This window comes from Sus scrofa, chromosome 2 (assembly GCF_000003025.6).
Source record: "Sus scrofa isolate TJ Tabasco breed Duroc chromosome 2, Sscrofa11.1, whole genome shotgun sequence".
Classification (NCBI taxonomy): Eukaryota; Metazoa; Chordata; class Mammalia; order Artiodactyla; family Suidae; genus Sus; species Sus scrofa.
In genome coordinates, this window is record NC_010444.4 from 27,234,638 (window position 1) to 27,257,760 (window position 23,123).

Here is a 23,123-nt window from a genome sequence, read left to right on the forward strand (position 1 = left end):
TTGTTCAGAAAAAAAAGAGATTTTTTTCCAAATATTACTGCTCATTAAAAATGCACCTGGTCAGTCAAGAGCTCTGACCAGGATGTACAATGAGATGAATGTTGTTTTCATACCTGCTGATGCAACATCCATTCTGCAGCCCTTGAAACAAGGAGTAATTTTGACTTAGCATCTCATTATCAAAGAAATGTATTTTGTAAGGCTTTATAGGTAGTGATTCCTCTGATGGATCTGGGCAAAGTCAATTGGAAAACCTTCTGGAAAGGACTCATTATTCTAGATGCCATTAAGAACATTCATGATTCATGGGACTCGGTCAAAATATCAGCATTAACAAGAACTTAGAAGGAGTCGACTGCAATGCTCATGGATGACTTTGAGGGGTTCAAGATTTGAGTGGCAGAAGTAACTGCAGATGTGGTGGAAACAGCAAGAGAACTAGAATTAGAAGTGGAGCCTGAAGAAGTGACTGAATTGCTGCAATCTCATGATAAAAATCTGAACGAGGAGTTCCCATCGTGGCTCAGTGGAAATGAACCTGAGTAGCATTCATAAGGACGCAGGTTCGATCCCTGGCCTCACTCAGTGGGTTAAGGATCCAGCATTGCCACGAGCTGTGGTGTAGTTTGCAGACGTGGCTTGGATACTCGTGGCTGTGGCAGAGGCCTACAACTACAGCTCTGTTCAACCCCTAGCCTGGGAACCTCCATATGCCTCAGGTGTGGCCCTAAAAAAGACCCCCCCCAAAAAAAAATCTGAACTAATGATGAGTATAAACAAAGAAAGTGGTTTCCTGAGGTGGAATCTATTGCTGGTGAAGATGCTGTGAAGGTTGTTGAAAGGACACAAAGGATTTAGAAATCACAGCATACCTTCTGCATATTTTATCAACTAAGTTTGAGAGGACTGACTCCAATTTTGAAAGAAGTTCTACTGTGGTTAAAATACTATCAAACAGCATTGCCTCTACAGAGAAATTGCTCATGAAAGGAAGAGCTAATCAGTGTGGCACATTTCACTGCTGTCTTATTTTAAGAAATTGCTGGAGTTCCCGTAGTGGCTCAGTGGTTAATGAATCCGACTAAGAACCATGAGGTTGCGGGTTTGATCCCTGGCCTTGCTCAGTGGGTTAAGCATCCGGCATTGCCGTGAGCTGCAGTGTAGGTTGCAGACGCAGCTCAGATCTGGCGTTGCTGTGCTCTGGCGTAGGCCGGTGGCTTACAGCTCCGATTCGACCCCTAGCCTGGGAACCTCCATATGTCATGGGAGTGGCCCAAGAAATGGCAAAAAGACAAAAAGAAAAAGAAAAAAAGAAATTGCTACAGCCACCCAGCCTCCGGCAATCACCACCCCGAAAGGTGAACAGCCATCAACAACAAGGCAAAAAGATTATGATTTGCTGAAGGCTCAGATAATGCTTAGCCTTTTTTAGCAATTAAATATTTTAAAATTAAGGTATGTATTTTTTTTAGACATAATGCAGTTGTACATATAAATAGACTACAATATAGGGCAAATATGACTTTTATATGCACTGGGAACCCCAAGTTCCTGTGACTCACACTATTAGGATATTTGCTTTATTGTGGGAGGTCTGGGACCAAACCATCAATATCTCTGCGGTCTGCCTATATTTGCTCAGTCTATCCCTACATCTGAGCAAGTGTGAATGGGCTTCTAGTCTTTGCAAAATTCCTTGATTAGAATACCTTCAAGATTGGTCTAAATGGCTCCATTTAATTTCTAACATTTGGACCAAAGTCAGTCATTGTTCTAAGCTAAATTACTATCTTTCCCTAAGCATTCTGGCTGTATTTTGTTAGGAAAGTCCAAACTATTTTCTGATGTGTAGTGGAATGGATTAAGTTAAAATTCTGTTATCAAACCTTAAAGTAACATCTGTTATTTTGTTCATTTTTTCCTTTTTTTAAAATTTATTTATTTAATTACTCCATGAATTTATCACATCTATAGTTGTAAACTGATCATCACAATCCAATTTTGTTATTTTGTTCATTAAACAATGAGTGCCTATGTGTTATGTAGGGAAAAAAGCAGCTTATTGATCTGTAATCAGTATTTAAAGCTTTTGATCTATTTTGTTCATTTCTGCCTGTTAGAGCATTTATTTTCGTCAGTATTTAAATTTCTTTCCTCCATCTGTATTTTTTTTTAAATCACGAATCTAACAATATCCTATCTATTCTTTCATCAAGAATGCTCAGAAATTGCATACCCTTCTGCTGAATTCTTAAATTAACAAATGCACACATAACTTCTTCGGGCACCAGATAACTGGTTCTTACATGAGGCACCCTGTTTTAGTCATCAGTCAGCTCAGGCTGCCATAACAAAGAACCATAGATGGGGCGGCTTATAAAGAACAGAAAATTATTGCTCACGGTTCTGGAGGCTGGAAGTCCGTGATCAGGTGTCAGGTCCCGGTGAGAGCCCTCTTCTGGGTTGCAGACTATCAACTTCCTATTTTATCCTCATGTGGCAGAAAAGGCAAGAGAGCTTTCTGGGGTCCCTTTTATAAGGACATTAGTCCCATTCATGAGGGCTCTCCTCAAGAGCTAAGCACCCCCCAAGGCCCCACGGCCTAATACCATCACACTGGGGGTTACGATTTCAACATAGAAATTGAGGGAGATACAAACATTCGGTCCATAGCACATCCTCAAAGAGGCAATTTCTTGCTCCATAGGTAAGAATGCCATCTCAGATCGTAGGTACCAGGGCAACATCAGCCTTCTCTGTTCCTGCCCACCTTGCACTGCCTCCCCTAATTCAGGGTGTGGGATCAGTTACGTCCCAATGACAAGCTGCTATAGCCACCCCCCCGCTAGCCCATTCATCCTCAGCCCGTGTGGATGCACAGTGCTGAGAGAGAAACCCCCCCCGTACAATCTTGAACAGCAGTGGAGAAAACCATTTCCTTGATGGCGCTCACTGGAAAAAGCCAAAATGCATTTCTATTCATAAATGCAGCAAACTCACAGTGAAACTAGTTCTGAAAAATGTTTATTATGCCACAAATGCATTGTCCTGTATACACTTCATCGGAAGGTGCGTACAGCGTCAATCATCTTTTTTCTTCAGAAGAACGTAGGAAATCCCTCCTACGACCCTTGTCTCCTTCTAACTTCCCAGCACAGTTCGAGAAGCGCGTCACAGATAAGCGTGCAGGCAGCATGGTGAAATGGAAAGCAAGCCGGTTCATGGGCTGGAGGCCTCGGGCAGGTCGCCCCACTTCTCTGGACTTTTGCTTCTTTCTCCGAGGGCACCAGGGTCCTCTGTGGCTTCTTTAACTGTCCAGAAGGTCATGAGGGACACAGAGCCTCTGGGCACCCAGGGAAATCTATTTTCATTTCCACAGGGCACATCTGAGCATCTGCCTTTTCTCCCAGTCAGGTCTCCAGCTATCTGGCCCCTCCATGAGGTCAGGAGACTCTTCAGAAAAGGGAGCACATCTTAGTCACAGAATAGCCAACGATGGCGGCCATCTTTGCACTGGGGGCGCAACATGAGCCAATGGATTTCTTCCCAACCTAAGGTTTTCCTCCCACATACTGCTCGTAAACCTGTGGTGTCTACTTTAAGAGAGTGTCTGATTAGCATGCTGGGTTTTCGTCATGTCCCCTGACTGACTCAGTATGCCGTGGGGTTCTGCAAAGACCACCATGATTTTTCTCCATCCTCTTAGCAAGCTGGGGCTGGACCACTGCATGCTGGGGCTCCTCCCCTGTGAGTCACTGGGACATCCAAAGTGCAGACACTGTCTTCAAAGCATGTGCATATTTTAATTACACTAAGGTCTTGAAACCTCATTTTTACATACAGTATTTCCAGGCATGTACCAAGTAGACAAAGTACTGGGTTGACATCATTGCACTGATGAAATATTAATATCATTGATAAGGCGGGACAATGTAGCTGACTTTATCAGACTCATACCATTTGCATGAAAAGGCTGAGTTTCTTTGGCTCTTTGTTCATTCAAGTGCACTGAATACCTATTTGGATAGACTTGGACATTGTGTTAACCTATCAATAAAATCTTGCACCGTCCACAGTGTTTTGCAAACTGATTTAGGTTTTGGACTACAACGACTGGCCATTGGTAGAAATATACCATATATACACATGGAAATTACAAAAATACATTTTATTTATAGCTGATTTTTTTTTAAAGTAACAAAAAACTAACACTATCAAAGATCAACCAGCATACCAAAAGGACATTACCTAGGATCATCCGAACAAGAGACTCGCTTGGGGATTCCATGATACATCGTCTCTGGAATATTCCAGAAAGGGCAATTTGCCATTGGGAAAATAAAAACAGCTTCTTTGAAAAGTCTGTGCTTTGACAGTTGGACTCTCCCACCCGAATCAGTTCCATTCCTACTCTTCTCTCAGGTTTTAAATTTTCACTTTCTCTCAATAAAGACCAAAGAAACTCATGAGGAGAATGGAAGGATGGGCTCAGAGGGGATGGCCACAAGCTGAAGCTGGATGGATCATGGGTGAAGGCAGGACAGGACCTCACGCTCCAACAGACACCAAGTAAGCCCCCGACGTTAAGCACAGCTCCCAAGGTTGGGGAGGAAGCCAGGGTGTCCCCTCCCCTGGGCAACCGGAAGTCAGTAGCTGCTTTGCTTTTGCGTTTAGGGGCAGCAGCTGGTGCCTTGGGACTGCGAGGCGGTGTCCACTCAGCTCTGGAGGCCACTCACCACCAGGGAGGCTGATTTACATCCTCACAGTCACAAGGTCAGAAGCCCCGATGTTTTTGGCAAACATCCTCGGAGGCTACTAACTATTGGGGGTGGGGTGGGAGGGACTAGCTAACTCCATACACCTTTTAAAATATTATTTACATGGAAATGGTAAGTCAACAGCTTTTTACATTCAGAAGCTTCTATCAACAGAGGCTCCAGCCTGGGGAGATGGGATCTACCATTCCTGCTTCTAACAGGCATGGATGACTCTTTCCTTTTGTGTCACTGGGCAGGACAGCACTGCTGAAGAGACAGAGGTTTTCTTGTACGAGTTGATATAGCTATTATCCCCCAAAAGACAGAAGCTTCATTCTCAGGCCACCTTCACTGCAGAGCAAAGAGAAGCTGTTTTTCTTTTGTAGGATCCTGAAAGTTCTTAGCACCTATTCTCTTTCAGCTGGAGCCCCACTTGTAGAATACCCTGTTGCCAAAATGACAACACCTTTTCAAAAGCCTGTCAACGCAAATCCACCATTGCCTCTCCCCGTCTCTTTCTTGGCCTTTGTTGAATCAATGGGGGCAGGGACAGGGTGGGAAAGGGTCAGGACCATTTATAGGCATAGTCAATAACAGTACCGATTTTCATCCAATTTATTTGACTTTGAATATGAACCTTTCAAAGAAAAGGGCTCGGGTTTCTTGGCTGGAGTCAGGGTCTCCCTTGGAGACTGGCGGATTACGGTCCTGGCTGCAGGAGAGAGAGTACAGACTGGTGCTTAATCACAGGCCGGCTTTGCCTTGAACACAGAAACAGGTAACATGCAGAGGTCACCGAAGACAGAGCTCTGTTCTCCCCCTTGTGGGGCTTTATTAAAATGTGGGACAGGAATCTGCAGATGAGAGAGTCTCTCTTGTGACTAAGGCTCCGTAGGGAAATGCACCCACAGTTCAAACATGTAATATAAGGGTATCAAACATATGGTCCCATCTGGGGACTCGACATACGGTCAGTTGAATAAGCTGAGAATCCAGTCGGTCAAGAGTTTCCTGTTCCCCAGAAGCTGCACTGTTCTCCTTTTTCAGGAAAGACTCACGCACCGTGTCTCCAGTCCCACCGCGCCAGGCTGGACAAAGCCCAAGACGGTTCCGCAGAGTCTGGAAGTCCCACGGGGCTAAGGCATCAGACCTGGAACTCGAACATGTCTGTTTGTTTCTTGGCCAGCTTGGCCACCTCTTCCCGGATGGCCTTGACCAGGGCAGCCGTGGAGATGTTGGTCAGGGGCGTGTCGGATGGGTCGTTCTCCGCCAGGCTCTGCTGCGAGGCGGCTGTCGAGGGCACCGGGGCCTGCTCCAGGCTGGGGTGCAGGCCGGCCGGCTGGCTGTACTGGCGCGGGAGCCTGGAGGGCGAGTTCTGCTGATACCGGGACCGGGGGTAAGCCTCGATGTAGCCGGGGAGGGGGACCTGCAGAGGACGTCGGGAGAAAGACAAGGGCCTGAGGTCAGGAATGGGCTCCAGTCATGGGATGCCCTCGATAGCAGAAGCAGGAGGAGAAAGAGGACAAGGAAAGACACTTAGAAGCAAATGAAGGTCACCACTGCGTGCACACAAAAGCGGGAGTCTGTCTGGGAATGAGCTGATTTGGACTCACTGGATATGCTTGTTGGATGAATTAAACAGGCGTTTTAAACCTCCTGCAAACAGCGGGCACATACCTGAGTCTACGTCTGAATCTACCTGGCTACTTTTTTTTTTTTTTTTGTCTTTTGTCCTTTTGGGGCTGCACCTGTGGCATATGGAGGTTCCCAGGCTAGGGGTCCAATCGGAGCTGTAGCCGCCAGCCTACACCACAGCCACAGAAACACGGGATCCGAGCTGCATCTGCAACCTACACCACAGCTCACAGCACTGCTGGACCTTGACCCACTGATCGAGGCCAGGGATGGAACCCGCAACCTCATGATTCCTAGTCGGATTTGTTAACCACTGAGCCATGACGGGAACTCCCTGGCTACCATTTTAATATCAGCACCATCCAGCCAACAAAAGTGCTGTTCTTTATGGGTCTCAAAGGACTCAGGGATCTATCACTGATGACAGCAGCTAACACTGACTTAGCCCTGTGCTAAGGGCTTTCCAAAGGAGATCTCATTTCATTCTCAAAGCAACAACCTAGGGGGTAGGTACTGTAACCCTTATTCTACAGAAGAAGAAACTGAAGCCAACAGTATCTCTATGGAAGATGCCACAGCTAACAAGCCCCGGAGGCACCCTGGGAGTTAGTCACCGCATGGTAATGTCTTGGATCTGGAACAGGATCTTGGTTTCTTGAAAAAAAAAAATTCTCTTTTTTTTAAAAGTGGAAGATCTAAGGTGTATGCATTAATGTATGGACACTTCTAATAACAGGGACGGGACAGTGATGTGGAATTCAAGATCGACTTTCCCACAGAAACAGTACCGCGCAAGGGGATGCTGCCCCAGGGTAATGCACAAAAGCCGCTCATATCCCATAATGCTAGCTGCAACACTGTGACATCAGTGCCCACAGGTGGGAGGCAGGGGGTGCTGCAGGGGAGGGGACACACGTGGGGAGTCAGGCGGCTTTCTGGGAGAAGCAGCTTAGCTGAGTCTGGAAGATGAAGAGGCCGTTTGGAGGAAGACGAGGTGGGAGGGGCATTCCAGGCAGAGGGAACAGCAGTGCAGAGACCGGAGGTACACAGAGGACGGTGCACCCAGGGAGGTTCGGTGAGTTGCTCTGACCAGAGAGGGTGTGGGAGGTGTGGGAGGAGCTCAGGAAGATGGGCAGGCAGGGCCAGATGGGAGAACTGCTGAATGCCAGGCTATGGAGTTAAGTTTCTATGGCACGATTCTGAGGAATTTAGCTTTTTTTTTTTTGCTTTTTTAGGGCTGCACCTCCGGCGGTATATGGAGGTTCCCAGGCGAGGGGTCTAATCACAGCCTTAGCCACCGGCCTACGCCACAGCCACAGCAACACCAGATCCCAAGCAGCGTCTGCAACCTACACCACGGCTCACGGCAACACTGGATCCCGGACCCACTGAGCAAGGTCAGGGATCGAACCCGCATCCTCATGGATACTAGTTGGCTTTGTTTCTGCTTCACTACAATGGGAACACCAGCATGTTTCTATTCTTTAGAGCTGCTTGTTTGGGCGCTGGTGAGGATGGAGTGGGGTGGGGTTGGGTGATGATTTAGAAATTTTGGATGGGCTGGTGTGTAGTAAGAAGACAAGCCCCTCCCAGTCTGTGCCAGAGCTTCTGACAACCCCTCCTGAGAAGGCCTGGCCTTGGAGCCCCCAGGGGGTGTCAGGCAGAGGGAAGGTCCGTGTTTTAAGAAGGATGCCCTGGAGGTGGACCCATTGGAGGTGGAGAGGACACAGTTGCAAGGCTGCCTCATTGGGCCAAGTGAGAGTTGGGGAGGATGGAGCGAGGGAAGAAGTGATGGGATGGACGTCTCAAAGCCGGTGGCTTTAATTTCCCCACAAGACCTGGTAAAGAAAGACATAGGACACAGGACATGCCTGTCAGGTCTCAGCTCAAACTCCCTTTCTTCCGGGAGACCTTTCCCAGCTCTGTATTAGCAAGGGCTCCCTGGAAGGTGTTTCTATGCATTTTGTCTGGCCTAACAGTCATCACTCATGATGCCATCACTCGTCTCAGGTGTCGACTTGGTGAAGGCAGAATCGTGTCTCACTTGCTCATCACTGAGCACCAGTACCCCAAACTGTGCACAGTACCCAACAGGGAGTGTCTCGGAACCTGGGGTTCTGAACAGCACAATGTGAAAATCACTGAAGCATGACCGGTTGGTGCCATATGCCGTGAACAAAGCTACTGTGTCCCCTTTCTCTGCATTTTAAGTTCAGCTGAAGCTGGGGTCCGTGTCTAACCCCCGAGACCCCTCGGCTCTACAGCATTAAGCATCTTGGTGTTGGTGGCTGGGGCAAGCCAGGGACACCTGGAGTGGCCTCGGGGTGATATTCAGAAGTGAGGAAGATGAAGAGTTAAGACCTTCTTCCTCCCTTACGGTAGATGCAGGCTGGAGCCATCACACCTCACTGGACAAGATTCAGGGCTGGCAAACACTATTCCTTTCCTAGCCTGTGCCCATGGCAGGCATCACCTATTGATTCCAGCACACTTTCCTGCTGCTCCTGGAAAGCCCCTCCCAATCCTTCTCCATCCAGCACCAAGGATGAAGCCTATTTGTCAAACCAGGTCCAGGTGATTTAATGCAAGCTAGCTCCTTATATCTGAACACTCGGGAGCAGGAAGGTTAGACCTCTGATTGATGGTGGGGGCTTTTTTCTCCCCACGTGGATGTGGAGGGTGAACATTTGTCCCAATGGAGTATCTTTATCAAGCTGACAACTGGTTTCTCTGAGCCTCCTGCACTGCCCTTCCCCTGCGCTAAAGCTCCCGACCGCCCCGCCTGGTTCCTGACTGCTGTGCACCACGTCTGGGCACGCTGCCCTGCTTAACTGCAGGTGGTAACTGGGCTCCAGGAAAGACCTATCAAGGCTGCAACGATCCCTTTCCTCTTAAAAACAACTAATAGGAAAGTAGGAAAAACAACTAACAGGAAACTAGGCGTTCCCCCGCACTGGAGGGGGGCAGGGGGAAGATAAGGTTTTGATTTTTTGGGTTCCTGTTCCATTTCCTTCATCTTTAAGGCAACAGGAACTCAACGGTACCTGGATGTCTCCATAAGCCTCAATAAATGTCATCTGCAAGCGTGCAGAAGGCAAGGGCCAAGGTTTTGTAAATACTTCTGCTGACTCCTGCAAAGCCTCCAGTGCACCCTGCACGCAGAGGGTGAGCCCACAAAGCTGCAGGTTTACTGCCTAATTAACACAAGTTAAGAATCATCTACTTTCTGAAAAGTACACATTATATGTTTACACTGCGAGTAGAATTACGGAGTCAAATAAACTGAACTGATCAACTCAGACCCAGTGATTTCAAATGTTTAGAATAGCGCAGCATGAGAAAGGAAGCAAAAAAGGCTCACAAACAACCAAAACAGATGCCGTGCACCCCCACATTAAGATCTGTAGACAGCAGTAGGGAACCCCTCTAGTTACTCTTAGAGCTTATTTACTCCAACTCTACAAGCAATTCTAATGAGCTCAGACATGCCTCATTTGCAAATAATAGCACATTAGGAAAAGCATATTTAAGGCTGAGTATATCTCTGAAAGTGGGGACACTGACAGCAATATAAGGTGTGAGCTGGGAGCAAGGTCAGAGGAAGATAAAACATATTAAGCCTTGTAATAATTTCCAAAAACGACAGTAGTTTGGAGATGTTGACATAGGGGCAATAATCCTAAAAACCATCAAAGCCCATCATACAAAGGGCATTTTTGTAAATAATGATTTTCTAAATTTTTAAATTTTTTTTGTCTTTTGGGGCCTCACTGCAGCATATGGAGGTTCCCAGGCTAGGGGCTGAATCAGAGCTACAGCCGCCGGCTACACCACAGCCACGGCAACTCAGAATCCAAGGTGTGTCTGCGATCTACACCACAGCTCACGGCAACGCCGGATCCTTCACCCACTGAGTGAGGCCAGGGATCGAACCTGCATCCTCATGGTTACTAGTCAGATTCGTTTCCGCTGAGCCACAACAGGAACTCCAATAGTGCTGATATTTTTAAGGACAAATTAAATTTAAAGAAGGAGGGGAGAAGGATATAATTCATTTCATGACGTATTTTTAAAATATTTTGGAAATTAAAGGGATAAGCTTTGATCATCAGAATTTATATATATATACATATATATATATACATATATATATATATATATGTATATATATAGAGGGTAGTTTTATCCCTGGTGATGTTGTTTAAATGTGGCATCGCTACAATAAGAACAGACACCGATGCTGAGGTCAAACTGAACTTGTAGGCATAGAAAGTATGGACACCAGGAATTTGGATAGAGAGAAAAGACGACCCAGGCTTTGAGTGTTAATGTTTTTCCTAGATCTAGGATATATTTCAAATGTTAAGACCAAATCCTAAAATGACATAAAGCACCAGGGTTCAGCCTGGGGAGACAGCCTGCCTCTTACCCATGATGGGTGATCTCCCACCTCCAAGGGGGTGACCCACTCTAGAGGCCATCATTGTGCTATTTTTTGTTTGCTCGTCTTTTGGTTTTCACTTGGACGTCCTTGGCAGGTGACTCAGAGGCAGGTTTGGGTGTGACTATCCAGGTTCAGCTGGTTGCTGACCCTCCTTGGTCCGGGCTAAGGCAGATCCACTGTGCTATAAAGTCCCACTTGTATAATCAAGGGGAAAAACCAGGGGACCATGACAAGACAGTCTTTAGCTGGGAGACGGGCAGAAAGCCTGAGGATCTACACGCAAAGTAATTCAGTCTCGGGTTTCTAATACTTCACTTTCTGGTAGTGCATCTAAAATTTTTACAGGACTTTAAGGCTGAAAGGGAATAACTTAGTAAAGGCTTTGGAGCCAGACAGATGCAGGTTTTTCTGTTGTTGCTGTTTTTTGTCCTTTTTTTTTGCCTTTTCTGGGGCCTCTTCCCGTGGCATATGGAGATTCCCAGGCTAGGGGTCTAATCGGAGCTGTAGCTGCTGGCCTGCGCCAGAGCCACAGCAACACAGGATCTGAGCCTCGACTGCGACTTACACCACAGCTCACAGCAACGCTAGATCCTTAACCCAATGAGCAAGGCCAGGGATCGAACCCGAAACCTCACGGTTCCTAGTCGGATTTGTTAACCACTGAGCCACGACAGGAACTCCCAGATGCAGGTTTGAATGCTAGCCTTAGCACCTTAGACATGTCACATCACCTGACTAGGCCTCAGTTTCCTCATCTGCAAAGTGGGATGCAACATGGGAATAATACCTACCTGATAGGACTGTTGTGAAGAGGAAATAACATAAACAGAATGTCTAACATGGTGTCTGGCACATAGAACATACTCAAAAAATGATAGTTGTTATAAAAATGTACTTGATTAAGAAAGTCCTCTGGGAAGAGGCAGAATCTGACTGAAGGCAGTTCTCAAACTCCTTTGTCAAAGGACATTCCACCTGTCACACTGCCTCCTCTAATGGCTGACTTCAGCCATCTGGCTAGTGGAAAGGCGCCTAAGGTAACAAAATATTCAATCTCAGAAGTTCCTGTTGTGGCTCAGCGGTAAGGAGTCAAAATTGTATTCACGAGGATGCAGGTTCGATCCCTGGACTTGGCTCAGCGGTAAGGATCCGGTGTTGCTGTGAGCTGTGGAGTAGGTCGCAGATGCGGCTCGGATCTGGCGTTGCTGTGGCGGTGGTGTAGGCCAGCAGCTGTAGCTCCAATTCGATCCCTAGCCTGGGAACTTCCATATGTCACGGGTGTGACCCTAAAAAGACAAAACAAAACAAAACAAAAACCCCAAAACAACAACAACAATAACAACAAAAACTCAGTCTCAAACTCCATCCATTTTCTCCCTGAAATGTGTCAAGCAGGTGAGGGAGTCAGCGAGGGTCTCACCGAATCGGCCCACTGGCTCGGGAGCTCGTTCTCTCCTGCGTAGGACATCCAGGCCTGGTTCCTGTAGGATGAGGGCGGCGTGGGGATGAAGTAGCCGGTGAAGCCGGGTCTGTTGGCAGCTGGGATGGCGAACACTGCCGGCACCGTATTACCTGGCATGGAGGAGATGGATGGTGGAGGTCAGGCCAGCACCTTGGCCACTGGGCTGACATTCACACAAGCTGGGGGCAGCTGGGACATAGGGGAGGATTGGGGGAGGAGCTAATGGGGGAGGGGGCAGCAGACCTCCACCTGCAGCCCCAGCCTGGGACCTGGCCACACAGTCTCGGAGGCATCACCTGCTGTGCCTCAGACTTGGCTTTGTAGAGAAGTGCTAGCTCAACTTCCCTAGGGAGCCCTCGCCGGCTCCCCCAATCCCATCCCAAAGTCCCTGACCTGCTGGCAAGAAGAAATGACACCTCCCCTTGTTTTTCTCCCAGAAGGATGGGTATTTTTAAAGAGCCAAGAAAAGGAACCAAAAGGAATGGATTTCACTGGGGGCATTTCTGGACACAGTATGTTTTAATAAGTGTTGACAACTGGGTGCTTGCAGTTTCAGCCTAAAAGGTATGGTTTGAATAAATGAAAAAAAGCCCATTAGGGCAGGCTCAAACCTCCATGTTCGTTTCAACATTGTTGTAATAACCAGAAACTGGAAACAATCAATATGTCCCTCACTAGGGGACAAGATAAACTTGTGGCATACCATATAATGGACTACCACATGGCAATGTAAACAAATGAACTAGGTCAGCATGTGTGCAGCAACCTGGAGAACTCTTGAAATCAATGTTAAGAAAACAAAGTACAAAGGGAAAGGTATAGCTTGTCATCACTTACATTTAAAATGTACACAGCACTAACATATACTACTGTATGTACTGTATATGTACTGAAAGTTTACCATCCATGACTTGAGGACTGGAATTGCTTCTAGGGAGTAGGGCTCATGAGAAGAGAGTGGCTCGTACTGGCCAGAATGCTTAAAGAGATAGACAATCTTTTTTTTTTTTTTTTTTTTTTTTTTTTCTTTTTACTGCCACACGTAGGGCATGTTTGGAAGTTCTCGGAGCTAGGGGTCGAATCTGAACTGCAGTTGCCGCGCCAGATCGGAGCCCCATCTGTGACCTTCTATCAACGTGGGATTCTTAACCCACTGAGGGAGGCTAAGGTTTGACTGGCGTCCTCATGGATATTACGCCGCTGAGCCGCAACGAGAACTCCATAATCATTTTTCAAAAGGCCTGAAGTCTGGTAAAATGTTGACATCCACCCTATCACCTATCTTAATATTTTGTCAGATTTCAGAACTTTTTAAGAAATAAAAGCAGTAGGTCTTCTAGCCAGGATGACCAAAGTCAAGAGGTGATCGGATCCAGAAAGCACAGTCGCTTTGATGCCTGAGGGTGGCAGGAAGAAGGTGGGGAGTGTGGTTTTAAGGGGCCGGGGAGGGTACAGAACACAGCCCGGGGGCGGGGGCAGGGCGCGGGCTTTTTCCAGGCTTTTTCTCTCTGGCCCACCTGAGTAATTTAAAGCCGACTGATCCAACTGCGCCACGGACACGGGGCCTCGGGACACCTGCGCGAAGGAGGCACTGTCGTGCAGCTGGGCGGGCTCAGGCCCCGCGGACTCGGCCATCCTGGTCTTGCTGCCGACGTCCGAGGTGGACCTGGGCGAGAAGAGGAGCTGCCTTAGCCGCCTTCCGGTCCGCGGCCCGCGGGAGAGGCGGGGTTCCCGGGGCAGGTCCCTGCTGGGGTGGGGGTGGGGTGGGGGTGGAGGGGGGTGGGGGGGTGGAGCGGGGCTGCCTCGGCCTCCAAGCACCACGATGGCGACGGCGGGGTCCAAAGGCCTGGATTTGTGTTCATACACACGCGCGCGAGCACACACCCACACCATAACAAAGGGGGCCAACACGCCCAGACCTGGAGCAGCCAGGCTGGAGTTTTTAGATAGTCAAGGTCAGTGTTCCCCTGAGGGTGACTCTCATGTCACCGGGTAGCACAACACTTAATGTCCACATTAAAACGAGCTTAGCAATTAGTGTTGGGTCTCGGTTGGGGATGGTCGACCGGGCAGGTGATGACATCATCGGAAGCCAATGGGAGTGCGCCGTCGCTCCCCCTCCTGACACCCTCCAGAGACCCTGCAGGGCTGTGGGCTGCAGGAACCGCGTTCCCTGTTGCTACTGGCAGGAAGCCCAAAGCCCAAGCAAGGCTCCGGGAAGCTGGCTGCTCTAAGGAGCAGGAGTCTGGCACTTTCTGAGCGTTATGAGTGGGAGAACACTTTTTTTTTTTTTTTTTTTTTTTTTTTTTTTAAAGTTCCAGAGGCGAGCAGAGAATCCGGCCCATTTAACATCTATTTCCACTTTGTGCTCAGAAGGCCAGTAAGATAAGGGGGCGGGGCCGGGCGGGTGGGGTACGGGCCTCGTCCCCTAGGGTAGAGGGTGCTTTACCCAGTCTCTGGCTTTACCCAGTCTCTGGCTTCACTTTGGCAGAGGCACTGCGGGCTCTCCTAAAATTAATAGGGAGGGAGGCAAAGGCAGCCACAGCAGGTGGCATCTTCTGAGCAGAGGAGCAGCTGTCACTGTAAGAGCTGAACAGAGGCTTTGAGATCATTTAGGCCATTGCCTTTATCTTACAGATAAGGAAACGGACCAGACAGGCCAGGCGACTTGCCTGGAGTTACAGAGCAGTTTACTGGCAAGTTAGGATGGAACCTGGTCTGTTGCTTCCCAGCCTGTCCTGAGATCGACTGGGGTCAAGGGGTGGTGTCTACACAGCGTGGTATCTCAAACCCACTGGAAACGAGGGCAGGGCCATTTCTGAGTAAAACTCATTCACCATGTCACAAAGTCCAGACCTGTGGTTTGCAGATAGTGTGTGACCAGGAGAGGCAGGGCAGTGGCCTGTACATAGCCCAAGGTACGGCTGTCTCTCCAGGCCCCAGACAGGACGACTGCAACCTCTCTCAATGCTCTTGGCTATTGTTCCTTGTCTATCTTTATTTAAAACATGTGCTTTTTATAGTATTACAGAGCAAAGAGAATGCTGACTGTATGCTTCATGAGTTCATGTGCTTTCAGCCTCCCCATCTTGGAAGTGGAGAGTTAGTGCGGCAGCTCAGACACGCTGCTCCCTGGCCTCTCAGCCACCACCCCTCAATAACAAAGCGCCCTCTGGGTGCACACACCTGACAGGAGGCACCCAGACTCGAGGCAGCTATTGTGGCAGCCTGAGTTGGAGTAATGCTTAGATGTTCACTGTCAGGATATGAGACTGTCAGGGATGGGGCAATTGATCTTGTTTTTTGCTTTTTCAATTGTGGGTTCTATAGAACTATTTCCAATGGTAAGAAAGTAGGTCAACCCTCTGTGGCCCCCCACTTCCTTCGTGGTACTCGGAGTACTCCAGGCACATGGTTGTCTGGACAGGTGATGCACCCTGAATGGGGCGGGGCATGAAGGAAATCGGTCAGGGTGAGGCACCCAGGACTAGACCCTTTGCCAATATTCCAAACAAGGCAAAGAAATGAATGTGTTACCTCCTAAGAGAAGCGACGGCCACAGGGCCAGTCCTCGGAGGTACAGGCGGAGGGGGCGAGCCCATGACCATCTCAGGAAGCTGGGAGAACCTGTAGGCCTGTGCAAGAGACAAGCAGACAGAGGGACATGAGTTAAAACCTGGTGCCAATCAACAACAGGTTCTTCTTAAAAGGGAAGCAAACTTCTGAGAGTCGGGCTTTCTTTTCTTCCTCAAACTTGTCCCTTCTGTGTTCCCGTTGTGGCACGGCGGAAACAAATCCGACTAGGAACCATGAGGTTTCAGGTTTGATCCCTGGCCTTGTTCAGTGGGTTAAGGATCTGGCGTTGCTGTGAACTGTGGTGTAGGTTGCAGACACCGCTCAGATCTGGCGTTGCCGTGGCTCTGGCGTAGGCCAGTAGCTGTAGCTCCAACTAGACCCCTAGCCTGGGAACCTCTATATGCTGCAGGTGCGGCCCTAAAAAGACAAAAGACAAAAAATGCATCCCTTCGATCTTCCTTAAAATGTTCCCCAGTCCCCTCTTTTGTCTCATCTGCCACCACTTTCCCTTTGCTAGGCCACTGCCATCAGAGTCCTTCTACTGTGCTTGAAGAACCTTCAAGGTTCTTTCCTGCCTTGGGCTTTGTACAAACCGGTCCTCTCCCCTGTACGCTTTCCTCCCAACCCTTCTCGTGGCTCCTTCCTTCATCCAGCCTCACGTGCCCCTAGAGCTCCATTCAATCTATCTCTACATTCTGGGTTTTTTATTTGTTTGTTTGTTTTTGGTCAGAGCAGTTGTCACTCTGGTATCATATCATTGTTTGTTTAGTTATTATCTGCCACAAACTAGACTGTAATGAGGGCAAGGGCTTTGTCGTCAGCTGTATCCTCACACCTGGAACTGTGCCTGTGCTATTGTAGGAGAGCAATAAATATCAGATGAATGAATGAAAGAATCGCTGATTGTGTTTTACTTTCTCATTCATGGAACACAGGTTTAGTGGGGGAAAGCAGTGGGTTTAGAGTCAGGAAGTATGGGTGGAGGTCCTGGTTTGCTGATGAATAGACTTTATGACATTAAGAAAGTCAGGTGACTTCTCTGGGCCCCAGTGTCTTCTCCTGAAATGGGGCAGGGATGCCTTGCTCAGGGGGGTGGGTGCTAAGAAGGCAAGATAATGTACGTGTAAGTATTTTGTGACCTAGAGAGCACCATTCAAAGACAAAGGATTGTAACTGTCACAAAAGTGCAGACTTGACTCAACATGGGAAGGGATAAAAGGAAAACAGAGATAGGACCGGAGGGCCAGGCCACAGCCTCCTTGAACAGGAGAAAATCTAGAAATGCTGTCAAGATAAAGCTTGGCTTGTGCTTCCCATTCACTTTTTTTTTTTTTTTTTTCCTTTAGGTATCAAGGCCTGCCAGGTCGCTTAAGGAACAAGATGATAGAGCTTTAAACCTGAAGGCATCTGGACAAAAAGTAGGAGCAGAGAGAATCCATAAACAGGAGGGCTTCTCCCTCCAGCATTATGGCAGACTACCTACTTGTAAGGGCCAACCCACTAAATAGCAACCATCTCCTGGATAAAATATATCTCTTAATGCACATAGGAATTGCAGGATGTAAGGAAACTCTTGAGGCCAACCCCCACCCCCTAACTCAGTAAACTAAAAAAAAGCCATGAGCTAAAACCAGAGGTAAAAATAATGAGTAGCAAACAAATAGGAAAGGTTGGGTTGCCTGGAAGACAAATGCCATAATGGCAATCGATGAAGAGATTGATTGATTGGGACAGGGCAAGGTGAGGCAGGTGAAACAGACTCACAGTGAACCTAGAAGGGGCTAACATTGGCTCTTCCTAGGGAGGTTAAGAATGCTCCCAGGCTCAGGTAGAAGCAATGGTTAAGTCCTCTTCGAGAGGACTTAACTCTAAACTAGGTTCTCAGGATTGGCACAGATTAAGATAAAGAGGAGCTCATAATCAAAGATCAGAAGACACACCAGAAAACATAAGAGATTTGGACCTTTAAGGACTTTAGAGTTTGAAATTTCCAGATACAAAACAAAGTACCAAGGTAAGAAATGTTTTGAAAAAGTAATTGGCCAGACAGAAATATCAGGAATGATCTAGCTGATCTCAAAAAAGAACAAATAGAACTTTTAGAAGTGAAACAGTTACTGAAATAAGACGCTCCATAGAGGGCAATGAAGTAATGGATTTGTCACAGACAAAGAGAAATTAAAAATCTAGAAAATGGAATTGAGGAGATTACTAAGAATGAAATGCAATGAAACGAGAAGATAGAAAATATAAAAGAGAAGTAAAAGATACGGAGGACAGAATAAGAAGGTCTAACGTGCAGCTAATCAAAGTCCCAAAGGATAAAGGCTGGAGAAAGAAAAAGAAGCAACGACTAAGACTTTTCCAGAATTGATAGAAATCAATAAATTAATCATTCCAGGGAGCACAATGTATAACAAAAAAGATATGAAAAATACACAACTATATATACCGTAGTGAAATGGTAGAATACTAAAGACAAAGAGAAGATCTTAAAAGCAGCCAGAGAAAAAAGGCATATCGCCTACAAAGGGATGACGTTTAGACCGACTTAGATGACTTCTCAACAGCATCCTGAAGACCCATGGGATGCAAAGTGCTCAAAGAAAATAACTGTTAACCTAGAAGTGTATCAGCAACAGTATCATCAAAAAACCATTTGTATCATCAAAAACCATTTGCTCAGGTCTAGAAATATTAGCTGAATCAGTATGGAAAGCTACATCATCATGCTGCATTTCCATTTTTAGCATAAGTAAACTATGTATGCTAAGGTAGAATTCAGGGAACCAAAGTCTTAAGTGCCACTCTATGCTAAACTCCTTGGGATCCAGCAGGCATGTCTATCTCATCCTGGTATGCCTACCTTACCAAGCAAAGTGCTTTGGACCTAGCAATGCTAAGTAACTCTTTGCTAAATGAATGTTGAGTGAACCAGGGGTCTGGAGACCCAGGCTCTCATCTTGATTCAGCCATTCACATTCTATGGACAAATCATTCAGTTTCTCTGCAACCTTTTTTTTTTTTTGCTTTTTAGGGCTGCACCCGTAGCGTAAAAAGGTTCCCAGACTAGGGGTCAAATCAGAGCTACAACTGTCGGCCTATGTCACAGCCACAGCAACACCAGATCTGAGCTGCATCTGAGACCTACACCACAGCTCACAGCAACGCCAGATCCTTAACCCACTGAGCGAGGCCAGGAACCGAACCCACAACCTCATGGTTCCTCGTCGGATTCATTTCCGCTGCACCACGATGGGAACTCCTGCAACCTTTTGTTTTGTTTTGCTTTGTGAAATAAGGCACTGGAGTAGCTCGTAGGCTTCCAAACCAACATTTCTTTAGTCATGAAACCATTCTGACATAACCAGATTAAAGCAGAGATTTTCTGGTTGAAGCTGGGGGTGGGAACGCTGTGATGAATTTGGCCCTTCACTTACCAGCATCATAACACCTGGGGACCTCCCGCAACCCTATGGTTTGGCAGAGTTTGAAAATCCTTGTCCTGGATGTTCTTTCAACTTTGCAATCCATTACTATCAATAAACCAACAAGTAAGGATGTGCCTTTCCAAAAGAGAGAAAGGGATTTATAGCCTCTCTTCTCTCTTTGCCCTTTCATGATACTAGTAGGGGAGACAGATAACTCACTTGTGTTCCTGGTTCTTGGAAGGCTTATTCTGTAGTCAACACAGTTTCCCAGCCAAGAAAATGCTTTCTGTGCCTGTATCCGTCTTGTTACAGTTCACCAAAGAATTGATTAAAAGTTCCTCATTTTGACACATTTCATGGGAATTTCCTTCTTTGGACAATTTTTCCAAGTACAAAGCAAGACTGCCCAGGGATCAAGGTCCCGTTTGGTCTGTATCCTCGAGGTTCCCGGGCATCACAGGGGCCACGTGAGAAGCAGAAAGTTCTGCGCCCTGTACTGAGGGCTGGAGGGACTCCCCCCAAACTGTCTTTCTACCTCCCCCTGTGCAGTATCCTCATGGGTCTAAGTCCCCCTGGATTTGCATTCTGGCTCCCCTTTCCATGTGCTTGGAACATGGCTCTCTGCTGGTTGCTTTGTGACTAGGATCCCACTAGATGCTATTGCTCCAAACTGTTACCTGGTTCCAAGTTCCCGGTTCTGTGACAGGGGCGGTGAGGGGTCCAGTCTGGCGCCAAAGGACACCATCTTTGGGGATCCCTGCCTTTTGGCTAGAAAGGTGATCAGCCACTCAGAACTGAAGGCAGACTCTACAAGTCGGTCTCAGGTCTCCGAGGTGGATGGAGCCTGGATGTGACAAGAGGAGGGCACGCTCTGGGCTCAGAAGTTTGGTTGCAAAAGTAGAAGAGAAGAAGGGGACCACAGACTGCTCAAAATTCCAGGCCTGATGTCCCTGGGTAGGGGCGAGGGGGTAGGTCAGGGCCGTTCTTTCTGGCCGTCCCAGTGGATCATGAGCCCAAGTGAGACCCACTGCGTGCTGGATGCTCCTTGTGCACGTGCATCCACCCAGAGGAGGAATCCGGGCAAGATCAACAGGGTGACAGGTCCAAGGGGGCAGCCTGTAGCTGGAGGAACAGGTCGGGGGTCCTTAGGCTTTGCACGGGTGGGAGAATGAGGCCTGACAGACCAAAGTCACCCACCCTCATTGGTGCCTGCAAGTCAGGCCCAGGTGAGAGCGGATGTGCCAGTCTTCCCATCCCTGCTGACATTGCTGGTGCCCCTCCCACTCACCTTGTGCCCACCCTGAGAACCTTCCTCCAGGCAGAACAATTGTCTACCTATGTCCACGTGCAGCTATAAATAACTACATCCTGGCACAGGAAGTAGAATCTTCTCTTTAGTTGAAAACAGGTAATTGAAGCCTGATCTCATGGTGAAAACCCAGTGCTTCTGTTGATCTGTCAGTTCACCTAGAGTTACAGATAGAGCAACCCTGATGCTTCAGAGACTGGGAATCACAGAAGGTTCAAGCTGGAAAGAGAGCAGGAGACACGTCCCCTACCTTAAAGAGAACAGGAGACACAGCCCCTACATTAACCTTAACCCCGCTTAACTACGGAAGCCTGGAGAGGTGAACTGACTTGTTCGAAATCACACAGGCAGGTAAGGTGCTGTCTTGCAGTTCTGAGCTAAGGGTGGCATGGTGCAAAGGGCATGGGTTTGGAGTCAAATGAAACCGGAGTTGAATCCTGGCTTGATCTTTATCAGCTGCTGCTTCTCCAGCAACCTACCTTCTCTGTGCCTGTTTTTTCATTAGGTGATGAAAGTAACAGAATCATACCCCCACTTTACAGGCTGTTTGGAAGACTCATATGTCAATGTGATATCTGGCACACAGTAGATACTCAATAAATGATGTCTTCTTCCTTTTGAGACAGGATAATGTTTTGAGAAAGTAATTGTAGGGATCAAGGCTTTGCCACCACAGTTCTTGGCATCCAGGGCCCTCCCCCTGCCCCAAGCAGTGAGGGCATCCCATCTTTTGTAGCTCTGATTCAACCCCTAGCCTGGGAACTTCCGTGGGTGTGGCCCTAAAAAAGACAAAAAGAAAAGCCAAAGCTATTGAATTGCAAGAGTTTAGGGGTTTTTGTTTTTGTTCTGCTTTTTAAGGCCACACCTGGGGCATATGGAAATTCCCAGGCTAGGGGTCACATGGGACCTGTGCTGCTGGCATACACCACAGCCACAGCAACTCAGGATCCGAGTCGCATCTGTGACCTACACCACAGCTCACAGCAATGGTGGATCCTTAACCCACTACGCGAGGCCGGGGATCGAACCTGCATCCTCATGGATACTAGTCAGATTCGTTCCACTAAGCCACAATGGGAATTTCTGAGTTTATGGTTTTAAATATAAAAAACCCAAGTCCTTAAAGCCCTCAAGGCCTAAAGCTGACGCCAAAACAAGAGATTTGGAAGAAATGAGATCTGTTTAGACTCCTCTGCTCCTAGAATAGGTAAGCGCCCTGGGGTGAGGAAGAAGAGGAGAGCTTAGATGCTGATGGTCTGGGGAAAGGGCTTTGTGTCCCGCCTCAATCGGGGAGGATGGGGGTGGGGAGGTGGAGGAGAGACTAAATCAAGGAAGAGAGAAGGGAAAGGGGCAAAGGGGTGTATGTGTGACAGAGAGAGCAAGAGACAGAGAGGGAGAGGGGAGAGCAGAGACTCGAGCATGGGAGGAGCGGAAGGAGGGGTCTGCAGAGAGAGCTTGTAAGCAGGAGGACCAGGATCAGCCAGGATCTGCCCGGACTCACACCTCCAGGCTAGATGGAAATGGACTCCTCAGGGTCCCGAGCCAGAGCAGGTAGCTGAGAACAAACTGGGACCAAGTACTAGAGCCTTCTCCCCACCCCGGCCATGCCCTGCACCATGTAGGTACCCCTCAATCCTTAAACGCACACACAAGCTTAATCCAGGGATGGGGCGCAAGACCCTGAATTGACTGAGACTGAGCTTTGGGTGCTAGAAGATTAGAGAAATGTACGTGCCTTGCACACCTGAGTTTGTGAACTGAGGGACAAATTCCTCTCCTCCTCCCTCTCTCCTGCACAGCCGTCCTGTATAAGCTGTGGGTTTTACTCACTCAGATGATTTCTCTACCCCTAGAGGGGTATGCATTTGCCAGATGCTAGGTACAGGGTTGGTTTTCATGGGGGATTTCTCAGGACCATCCACAGGCTGACGCCCCAGCCCAGGCTGTCCCAGGTAAGAAAGAATGACCTACTTTTGTGGACTCAGGAGCTGGACAATGCCCTATTGTATGGCTGTTAATATAACTGACGCTGTCTCGGGCCCGTTCAGTTCCTCTTGTCCTTCCACTGACCTTCCCCAGGACTGTACTGCGGGGTAAATCAGCTGTCATCAAGGGCTTTGTAGTTAATAGATAATTATTTAATGATCATTAGGTCCAGGTGGCCTCTATGGGCCATTACTCTCCAAACAATGAGAAAGACCTCGTGGATGTATTCCCCACACCCACAAGACCAGTTACCCATCATAAATCTTGACTTAGGATGATACCACTCCTTGTCCCTAAGCATGTACCCCTATAACCTAGGTTAATTATAAAATTGTCCCTGTGGCCTCTCTGCAGTGTGGGGTGCAGCTGCAAATGCTTCTGGATCTCTACCTGCCCAGTCCAACCCTATAATACTTACCCTATGTAAGTCACTCTGTAATAAACGGATCCACTGATTATATGGAGCTGCCTGCTCAAGATGCCTGTTTGGTTCAGTGGGTACTTTTTTTCCCTCCATCTTCAA

General features: G+C 47.8%; 1 protein-coding gene across 2 annotated transcripts in view; it reads right to left on the minus strand.

Annotated features, from left to right (window-relative positions):
- KIAA1549L (KIAA1549 like) overlaps positions 3,009 to 23,123 on the minus strand; it is a 129,196-nt gene continuing 109,081 nt past the window's right edge. For both annotated transcript variants that reach the window (XM_021083199.1, XM_013994444.2), the window contains exons 17-20: positions 15,836 to 15,933; positions 13,816 to 13,964; positions 12,257 to 12,408; positions 3,009 to 6,183 (exon numbers count right to left, since the gene is read on the minus strand). In XM_021083199.1, coding sequence (XP_020938858.1) covers positions 5,902 to 6,183; positions 12,257 to 12,408; positions 13,816 to 13,964; positions 15,836 to 15,933 — 681 coding nt within the window. In that variant the 3' untranslated portion in view covers positions 3,009 to 5,901. The remainder of the gene's footprint in view (positions 6,184 to 12,256; positions 12,409 to 13,815; positions 13,965 to 15,835; positions 15,934 to 23,123) is intronic.